Source organism: Mesoplodon densirostris, chromosome 2 (assembly GCF_025265405.1).
Source record: "Mesoplodon densirostris isolate mMesDen1 chromosome 2, mMesDen1 primary haplotype, whole genome shotgun sequence".
Classification (NCBI taxonomy): domain Eukaryota; kingdom Metazoa; phylum Chordata; class Mammalia; order Artiodactyla; family Ziphiidae; genus Mesoplodon; species Mesoplodon densirostris.
In genome coordinates, this window is record NC_082662.1 from 99,341,390 (window position 1) to 99,351,723 (window position 10,334).

At 45.1% G+C, this 10,334-nt stretch overlaps 1 protein-coding gene across 1 annotated transcript; it reads left to right on the forward strand.

Moving 5' to 3' along the window:
* The first annotated feature begins 1,351 nt into the window (after positions 1-1,351).
* On the forward strand, positions 1,352-6,978 carry RBM15 (RNA binding motif protein 15). Its single transcript, XM_060090236.1, has one exon. The coding sequence runs from the start codon at positions 1,637-1,639 to the stop codon at positions 4,511-4,513; it is 2,877 nt and encodes a 958-aa protein (XP_059946219.1). The 5' UTR covers positions 1,352-1,636; the 3' UTR covers positions 4,514-6,978.
* Positions 6,979-10,334: the final 3,356 nt, after the last annotated feature.

Below are 10,334 nucleotides of genomic sequence, written 5' to 3' on the forward strand. Positions count from 1 at the left end.
TCAGCACTACCTCCCTTCACCAGACGGTGGGCAGCCGGACAGAGGCTGTACCTGTTATCATCTTGGTCTCCGGCACCTCGCGTTAAGTGCTTTATCGTCTGATACGATGAAGGTCTGTGGAAAGAAAGTTGGGTTTTAAAGCGGTTAACGAGTGAAAGAACTAAAAGAGATGGGTTTAGAGACAGAAAGGTGGCTGTTCTACTGGGTTCTAGTATAGACTAACCCGGGGTGGGGGGACGTACAAGAAGCCACAGAAAAAAACGCGACACATCTGCATGGAGCGTAAATTGCACTCGATTGTTCAACAGGGAGGGATAGTACATATAAAAAACAAAAGTAGCTATATTACGGGACTACAAAACCTCAAATCCACGTGAATTTGCAACACAAAACAGGAAGCCCTGACCCCTCCGCCGTGGCCCGACAGTCCCCACCCCGCCCGCGGGCGGCGAAACTGGGAGCGTCGGTGACTCTCCTGGGTTGCCCGGGGTCACTCAGGCGAAAACCGAACGCGCACAGTAAGGCCGGCTCCCGAGCCACGGCTGCGCCTCGGCTCCGCTGCGTCCCCGCTGCGGGTGGCAGGAGCCCACGTCCTGCCTCCGCCCCGCCCCTGACGTTAGTGTGAGCCGGCGCTTTGTGAACTGTGAACTCCCGTCCCCGCCCACCTGGCCCGCGGGCCCCAGAGCGCTTTCTGGCGCATGGGCGGGGGGCGGGGCGGCTTTTTCAGGCTGTTCACGCAGAGGCCAGAGGGGCTAAGATGGTGTCCGATAGGCGCCCCGCGACGGCTTCCTGAAGGGTTCGTGGGTCCCGACAGCCGGAGAGCCTGCCCAGGCCCTTGTCCCACACAGGTAGGAAGCAGGAAGCCCAGAAGTTCTGAGGTCCGAGGGCCAGAGCACAACCAAGTACGCAGCGGGACGGAACAAATGTTGGAGAGGAGAACGCAGAAAGCGTGGGGAGGCGGAACTCGTTCATGGTCACCGTCTCGCGACGTCTAACTGACGTCGCAGAGCAAGCGCGTATTCTACTCTTTCACCTTCAGGCAGCCTCCTCAGTGTATGGGCCTACCCCTTTAAGCGAGTGATGGACAGTTACTTCGGCCTATCAATTTCCTCGTCAACATCCAATCAGATTTAAACTTACTTCAGCCGCCGGAGGAGTTGGAAGGGGGTAGAAGGAGGGAGCCCTCTCCCTCTCTTTTTCTCTCTCTCTCTGTCTCTCACTCTGTCTCTCTCGCGAGATCGCTGTGACCCGGCCTCTCAGAAAAAAATGCTAGAACATATGGCCCGACTTCCCAAATAGTAGGCTGAAGGACGGGGTCATAAACCAATGAAAGGGATGAGGAGGTGGGATCACCGCTTTCACCGCTCAAGAAGTACCGTTACAGGGCAGACTTTTTGTCCAATCAATGCCTCCAGACTTCGGGTCAGGTGACCATAGAGTGCGGGGGGCGGAGCTACAGTCTGGCGCGAGGAACCGTTAAGATGGACAACGAATATAACCAATGAGGTACTCTGACTAGGGCGTTGGGAACCCAATAACAGTGGTCGGGCGGGCGCCTTCCCGGAGCGCGGGGAGATGTAAAGACAGACAAGTAGTTTTCCCAATGAGACTGTAGAAGAGAGGAGCTAATTGACCAATGAAGACTGCGGGGCGGGACCCTTTGCCGCGGCGGAGTCCAAGATGGCGGCGTGCGGTTCCGCTGTGTGAAACGAGCGCGGGGCGGCGGGTTAATCAGTTCCGCGGAGAAGACCTCCGACGACCCGCTATAATGAAGGGAAAGGAGCGCTCCCCAGTCAAGCCGAAACGCTCCCGTGGTGGTGAGGACTCGACTTCCCGCGGGGAGCGGAGCAAGAAGTTAGGGGGCTCTGGTGGCAGCAATGGGAGCAGCAGTGGAAAGACCGACGGCGGCGGCGGGTCGCGGCGCAGCCTTCATCTGGACAAGTCTAGCAGCCGAGGTGGTAGCCGCGAGTACGACACCGGTGGGGGCAGCTCCAGTAGCCGCTTGCATAGTTACAGCTCCCCAAGCACCAAAAATTCCTCGGGCGGGGGCGAGTCGCGCAGCAGCTCCCGGGGTGGAGGCGGGGAGTCACGTTCCTCTGGGGCCGCCTCTTCAGCTCCTGGCGGCGGGGACGGCGGGGAATACAAGACATTGAAGATAAGCGAGTTGGGGTCTCAGCTGAGTGACGAAGCGGTGGAGGACGGACTGTTTCACGAGTTCAAACGCTTTGGTGATGTAAGTGTCAAAATCAGTCATCTCTCGGGTTCTGGCAGCGGGGATGAGCGAGTAGCCTTTGTGAACTTCCGGCGGCCAGAGGACGCGCGGGCGGCCAAGCATGCCAGAGGCCGTCTAGTGCTCTATGACCGGCCCCTGAAGATAGAAGCTGTGTATGTGAGCCGGCGCCGCAGCCGCTCCCCTTTAGACAAAGATTCTTATCCTTCATCAGCCAGTGTTGTCGGGTCCTCTGTAGGTGGTCACCGGCACCCCCCTGGAGGAGGTGGTGGAGGCCAGAGATCACTTTCCCCTGGTGGCGCAGCCTTGGGATACAGAGACTACCGGTTGCAGCAGTTGGCTCTTGGCCGCCTGCCCCCTCCACCTCCGCCACCATTGCCCCGAGACCTGGAGAGAGAGCGAGACTACTCGTTCTATGAGAGAGTACGCCCAACCTACAGTCTGGAGCCAAGGGTGGGAGCTGGAGCAGGTGCTGCTCCTTTCAGAGAAGTGGATGAGATCTCACCCGAGGATGATCAGCGCGCTAACCGGACGCTTTTCTTGGGCAACCTAGACATCACTGTGACAGAGAGTGATCTAAGAAGGGCTTTTGACCGTTTCGGAGTCATCACAGAAGTAGATATCAAGAGGCCTTCTCGGGGCCAGACCAGTACCTATGGCTTTCTCAAATTTGAGAACCTAGACATGTCTCACCGGGCCAAACTAGCAATGTCTGGCAAAATTATAATTCGGAATCCTATCAAAATTGGTTATGGCAAAGCTACACCCACCACCCGCCTCTGGGTAGGTGGCCTGGGTCCTTGGGTGCCTCTTGCTGCCCTGGCACGGGAGTTTGACCGATTTGGCACCATACGCACCATTGACTACCGCAAAGGTGACAGTTGGGCGTATATCCAGTACGAAAGCCTGGATGCGGCTCATGCTGCCTGGACCCATATGCGGGGCTTCCCACTTGGTGGCCCAGATCGTCGCCTTAGAGTAGACTTTGCAGACACAGAACATCGTTACCAGCAGCAATATCTGCAGCCTCTGCCCTTAACTCATTATGAACTGGTGACAGATGCTTTTGGACACCGGGCACCTGACCCTTTAAGGGGTGCTCGGGACAGGACACCACCCTTACTATACAGAGATCGTGATAGGGACCTTTATCCTGACTCCGATTGGGTGCCACCCCCGCCCCCAGTTCGTGAACGGAGCACTCGGACTGCAGCTACTGCTGTGCCTGCTTATGAGCCACTGGATAGCTTGGATCGCAGGCGGGATGGCTGGTCCTTGGACCGGGACAGAGGTGATCGAGATCTGCCCAGCAGCAGAGACCAACCTAGGAAGCGAAGGCTGCCTGAGGAGAGTGGGGGACGGCATCTGGATAGGTCCCCGGAGAGTGAGCGTCCACGAAAACGTCATTGTGCGCCTTCTCCTGACCGCAGTCCAGAATTGAGCAGTAGCCGGGATCGCTACAACAGTGACAATGATCGATCTTCCCGTCTTCTCTTGGAAAGGCCCTCTCCAATCAGAGACCGACGAGGTAGTTTGGAGAAGAGCCAGGGTGACAAGCGAGACCGTAAAAACTCTGCATCAGCTGAACGGGATAGGAAGCACCGGACAGCTGCTTCCACTGAGGGAAAAAGCCCTCTGAAAAAAGAAGACCGGTCTGATGGGAGTGCACCCAGCACCAGCACTGCTTCATCAAAGCTGAAGCCCCCTTCCCAGAAACAGGATGGTGGGACAGCCCCTGCAGCAGCAGCCTCTCCCAAACTCTGTTTGGCCTGGCAGGGCATGCTTCTGTTGAAGAACAGCAACTTTCCTTCCAACATGCATCTGTTGCAGGGTGACCTCCAGGTGGCTAGTAGTCTTCTTGTGGAGGGCTCAACTGGAGGCAAAGTGGCCCAGCTCAAGATCACTCAGCGTCTTCGTTTGGACCAGCCCAAGTTGGATGAAGTAACTCGACGCATCAAAGTGGCAGGGCCCAATGGTTATGCTATTCTTCTGGCTGTGCCTGGAAGTTCTGATAGCAGGTCCTCCTCTTCCTCGGCCACCTCAGACACTGCCACCTCTACTCAGAGGCCACTTAGGAACCTCGTGTCCTATTTAAAGCAAAAGCAGGCCGCTGGGGTGATCAGCCTCCCTGTGGGGGGCAACAAAGACAAGGAAAACACCGGAGTCCTTCATGCCTTCCCACCCTGTGAGTTCTCCCAGCAGTTCCTGGATTCCCCTGCCAAGGCACTGGCCAAATCTGAAGAAGATTACCTGGTCATGATCATTGTCCGTGGTGCGTCTTAAAGTCCATATGTAACTTGTATTTAGTACTTTGACATGGTTCCTGTTTTGTGATGTGTGATGGGATACAGCATTGGATGAAATTTTCTTTTTAATTAGTTGTTTAGTTGTAGCTTTTTTCTTTTTTATATTTTTATAAACTTCTTTAAAATAGAAGTCAGGAGAGTTTAGCTGTTATTTTAAGTGAAAGGGATGCCCTAAAGGTAGCAGGCAAATGGATTTACTTTAATTAGGAGTTCCCACTCTTATGAGTAACTTGTTTCCTCTTTTTCTGCAGTTTTTTTCTTTTTTAACCTTAAGCTTAAAAAAATCCTCCAAGTTACAAAACCAGAAATTTGAAAAGTCAGAATTTGGAAAACAAAGAGCCCACTGACTATATAAAGGTGATAATATACACCTAAAAATGGCTTGATTGGTATGTAGGTAAATAATTCCTGTACCAGAAATGTTGTTTGTGTGGCTGAAATTTGATCAGGGATCTCATTAGTATAAGCTGGTAAATCATACAGCATTGTGATTATTTTATTCAGGTATTTGAGTATTTCTCTAAAAATACATGGTTTATTCCCAGAGAGTTTGCTTTAACATACACATTTTTATCATTGGCTCTTGAGTTCTGTATCCTGTATATGCACTTTTGGTTTGTAGCAGTAACTGTTCAGTAAAAATTGAGGAGTATGTTACAAACCACATATGTCTTATGCTTACACTAGTATGCAGGAAGTGAGTAGGTGCTTTTAAAATCAGAATTCTTTGGTCAGTCGTTGGTGTGTGGTGGTGGTTTCAGTGACTTTTTCAGAGAGATGTAGCAGGTACAGTTCTAATTTAATTGTGCATATTTCAAAACTTGTGTTTTTCATCAGAGATGAGTTTTTATTTTTGTATCCATTCAAATTTCTGATTTCAATAATAGAAAGAAAAGTTGTCTGCAGGCTCATAAGTCATCTTTTGTTTCAGTGGGCATTAATCAGCCATAGCTGGATTGCAGATTTTTTTATGTCATCGTGAAATGCCTTTGACATACTCTCCAAATTTTGCTTGTATTTTTATTTTCATATTTAAACACTAGCGATGACATTACATTATTGAAAATATTTTGAATATCTTTGAAATTTTGTGTTTATATTTTCACTGGTGTCCAACCACAGAGAATTGAAATGTCAGTTTAGGAAAACCCTTTTTTAGTGGTTTATTTTCTCAGACACCTGTAATTAATACAAAATAATTTAGCCCATCCTGACAGTTTTTTTCCAAAACTGAAGATTATATCAACTTCTGGTTCTTAACAAGGGTTTTTGCTGCTTAACAGTAATGGGTGTTTTCCTTGTTTGTCTTTTTTTTTTCATCTACCCCCACCCCTAGTTTCTCAGGTCATTTGTAGGTATATTTTCCCCCGTGATTTAAATGTTGAGGACTTTAGCTAAGGCCTTTAATATTTAATTATGATTAGAAACTTGAGGACCTTTGGATCATGGTCATGTTTCTAGTCTGTGTAAGTGACTTCTTGAAAGCCTGGCAGAACCCAACTGTTTTCTTTCTGTTATCAAAGCTGATAGTTTTGAAATAGCACCAATAATAACCCAGGGAAACGTCATGTAATTTTTAATTGTCTGTTATGACAGGTGTCTAATGCATGTCAGCATGAAAGCCTCATCACTCTGTGTCATCCTTTTTGGTTTTCACTATGCATTTGTAAATTTTCTTTTTAAGTTTGGAATTTTTTGTTTTTAAACTGGAAAAACTAGCCATTTTGAGAGAAGGAAGATACTAGGCTATGAGCACAAAGGTCCTTGGTGTGCCTGTAGGGAAAATACCTGAAATCCTACAATTAAGACTTTTGGTCCTTTTTGCTTTTAAAAAGCTTTGCTTGACATGCTAATGTGGAGTAGACACCTGTTCAGAAACTTATGCAAGTGTGCAGTCTGTGCATAAGTGGGGCCAAAGTACAATTTGTGGCTAGATACATTTTTTCCAGTTTAAATAATCTCACTAACCATTAACTTTTGAATATCTTTTGATAAGATGGCTGGACAAATGATTTTACTCTTTTAGGGAGTGAAGTCCATGACATCTAATTTTACTCTAATCCAAAGTGTGTGGTTTTCTTTTTTTTTTTTTTTAAGTTGATGTGACAGCTTACCGAAGAGCAGAGTACTGTGGGTTTTGCTCCATGTTTGTTTGAACCTTAATCTGACATTGTGGCTTTTGTTAGATCTGGGCAGTTTGTGCTTCAATGTTTTTGAAACAATGGCTTGATACCATGTCTAAATGTATGTATTATAACTAATTATGTTTAGTTTGGTGTGTACCTGCAGAGTGCCATCGTTCAGATGAATCTCTTAATTTGTGTTGCTCATTCTGTTGTGCAGGTTGATAATATTGGTAAACTACTTAAAACTTCAGAGTGTAATGAAAACAAATGTCTAAAACTATCTGGTTCTAATTCTCATTAGCCAGAATTTCGTAATCTCAACATTGGATGTTCTTTGTAACAACCAATTGTTTCTTTTACTTTAAAAAAATGTATTTGTTTAATTGATTTTTTTGGAACTCAGTTCAAATGAATGGAAAGAATTTCTTCAGGATATCATTAAATGACTTATTAAGTATTACTGGTAAAAAAAAAACCCCATCAAACTAATTTAGATTTTTCATCACAACTTCAAAGTTTATGAAAAATTAATCATTCAGCTCCTAGCCAATTTTTTAATATTATTTTGTTGGTTATAACTGGGATTCTTATAAAGGGTTTTCCACGCAAAAAATTTAAATTCCTGGTTTAAGATGTATATTTTGACTCTCACCTGAGAGTAGATAGAGTTTTCCCTTTAAGGATTATATCTTAAAATGTCCATCCTCTGGCTGGTGTAAGCTCTTGTCACATTTTGAAGGTAATATATATACTCTGGACCTTCTTAACTCAGATCATTTGAGATACAATAGTAAAAGTAAGGTGTGTGTTGCTTTCTGAGACAAACACTTGTTTAGTTTTATTTAAAAACTATTTTATGAGCAGGTTTTCACTGAGAATTTTTTTGTTGTTTTTTGGCTTTTTGATTTTAAATCCACTTTCTTCAGACAGTGAAATTGCTCATTTGCAGGTACAGCTTGAACTGCAGTTTGGCTCCCTATAGGAACCACTCACCAAAAACTGTGGTAATAGAACTAGGAAATCCTGTTGAGAAGAGGGCCTTAATGACCTTTTTTTGTGAAAAAATTTTTGGAGAGAATTTCTGGACATTTTTTTTCTGTCTCTGCCAAGTGTTTGGTTTGGAGATAGGAGTTAGGTATGAGAACAAGAAGAGAAATGGAGCTGACCCTGTTAACATTCTGGTTATAGTGATGTGACTAAAGGGAGAAAACGATTTCAGATAACCACGGTGAACTGTCTAGCTTAATGAAGAACTTTATATGTATGATGTAAACAGTTGGAAAGTAAAAGTCCTACAGTGTTCTTTGGCTGTTTAGCGATTGTTTGTATGAGGGTTTTCTTAAAAGAAAATAACAGCTGCTGTCTTTGGTAACACAGATGAAGGTGGATTTTTAAAAGGCTTTTTATCTTGACCCCTTTCTACAGTAATGGAGTAGGTCTGTATTGCTCCGTATAAATTACAGAATGAAAATAGAGGGGGTAAAAGTTTGACTAAACTCCACCTTTTTATAGTTTCATTTTTTAAGTTATATTTAGAATATATTGATTATAAATTGATTGTAAACTTGCTTTTTTCTGATATGTTTTACTCAGTTACATGAGTACCAAGGATATTTTCAGTCCTATAATCCTCATTTAATTGCAGTCTTTAAAAAAAAATCCACCCTATTGTTCTACTTGTTGTCTATTCATACAGTAAATTTATTTCAAGGTTTGTGCCAGTGGGTATTATTGGTGCTTTTTGAAGTCAAGGTGGACTATCCAGGAAGGTCTTGTTAATGTTATGTTCAGCTATAATGGCATAGGGGAAATATATATATTTTTAATATTGTAAACGTTTGTACTGAATAACCTTTTTCCCCTCCCCCCCCGCAAGCAAAACTGGTGAACAACGGATGAAGATACGGAATTCAGAGCTCTAATGGACCTTTTTGAAGAGAAGTTGTGGCTTATGTGGAGTTTACATGGGCCTCTTGATGGAAGAAAGCTAATCTGTTTAGTATTTGTGCATTTTACTAAAATGGCAGCTTAAAGTTGTGTATCTGCTATTGTGATGCCAATGCCGGTGTTTTAAGTGGAAAAAAAATGACCTTGCTTTGTGCTGTGTACACAAGATTTCTGGAAAAGAAAAACCCTTTTTATGGCTCACACAGCTTAAAAGTAGCTGTCACTCAAACGTGCGCTCACAGTTGAGCTGCTTTTGTTTTATTCTAAATAAATTGTTTCTTTTGAGGAAAATGTTTTTCTGCCTGGAAGTGAATTGACGGCAAACCTTTGACCCCTTTGTTTGCAGCTGAGGGAGTACTTGCTGCTGCTCAGATCTTGTATGTCTTGAGCAAGAAGCAGGGAGACCATCATTTTGACTATCACAGTGTGTCAATTCTGAAGGATCACTAGTGTTACTGTGACCCCCTTTGTTTGCAGTGAAGGGGATCATTTGCTTCTCAGTCCTCAACTTGATGAGGAAATGGTGCTGTTTGCTGGCACGCAAGAAGCCGGGGCAAGCACCGTAAGCCTCACCACAGTGCACGAGTCGGGGGCTTTGCTGGTTTGAAGAGCCGGAGTTGCTGAAATTTAAGTTTTGATTTATTTTGTTCACCCATCACGTTTGGCCTTAGTTTCATTTTTAATTTGAAGAAAAGTTTGAAATTGCTTTATCTTGCTCTTAACATTTGCACCAAATTGCCAAAAGAAGGAGAAATGCTCCGCTTGCTTTTTAAATGTTAATGATGATGTTAATAAAGCCTTTCCTGACACATTTGAGGAGCTCCTCCATCTTCAGGGGCTTCTTACCAGAGTTATGCAGTGATGGGTTTAGTTCTGAATGGATGAAGAGTTCCTGAGAGCTAGCGTTTGTAATTAGAACCGTTACTTGGTATCTGTGCCTTATTTGACCTGTGGTTCCACATGCCTTGGATGTGCATGCACCGTGACGGTTTCATAGGTACGAACGCACACTCAGGCCCAGTCACTTCGGTTGGTAGTACAGATTGTGAGGAAAAAATGGAGGCATCCTTAAGGAGGAAAAAGTGTTTGCCTTTAGTTCCTGCATTATCCTGTACAGGGGCTCCTGAGCTTTGGAAGCTGTTTCCAGTACAGGAGAACAACTCCCCTGTTTGCAGCAGGAGACTTCGGTGCACAGTGACAACGCTGGAGTTCAAGAGGAAGCCAGCAGTGCTGCACCATTGGCTTCAGACACCATTGTTGTTTGCCAGTTTTAAACTTAACTAGTTGCAGACGAAGACCACCTTGAAATGCAGGCTTGTTGGGCTTGTTTTGAATTTTAACCTCGGATGGAAGAGGCCTAGTGCTGTCTGTCTCCATGCGGGATGATGATTACTTAGGCAACAGGTGATTATCAACAAAGGATGCCACGCTTATACTCTGCAAGGTGGTGTTCCAGTGGCAAACAGCTGTATAAACTCTTGTAAACAGGTAAGAGGGTTTTTAGAGGTCAAAATGCATTATAATTAATAGGGTGAGGGCTTTTAATGTTTTGGGGTATGTTTCTCTGATTGGAAGTCTTTAGGTACTCTGCTGCTGTTAACTAGCTTCCTCTCCTCACCAAAGTGTTGTATTAACAAAGTTGCAGGCCAGAACTTTTGTTCTACTTGGTATTGTAATTTTTTTAAGTTTTAAAATTTGAAAAAATTGTTTTAATGTGAGAGCCAA

Excerpts from the sequence above, each read along its gene's own strand:
- RBM15 (XM_060090236.1), top strand. The coding sequence starts at position 1,637 with ATGAAGACTGCGGGGCGGGACCCTTTGCCGCGGCGGAGTCCAAGATGG.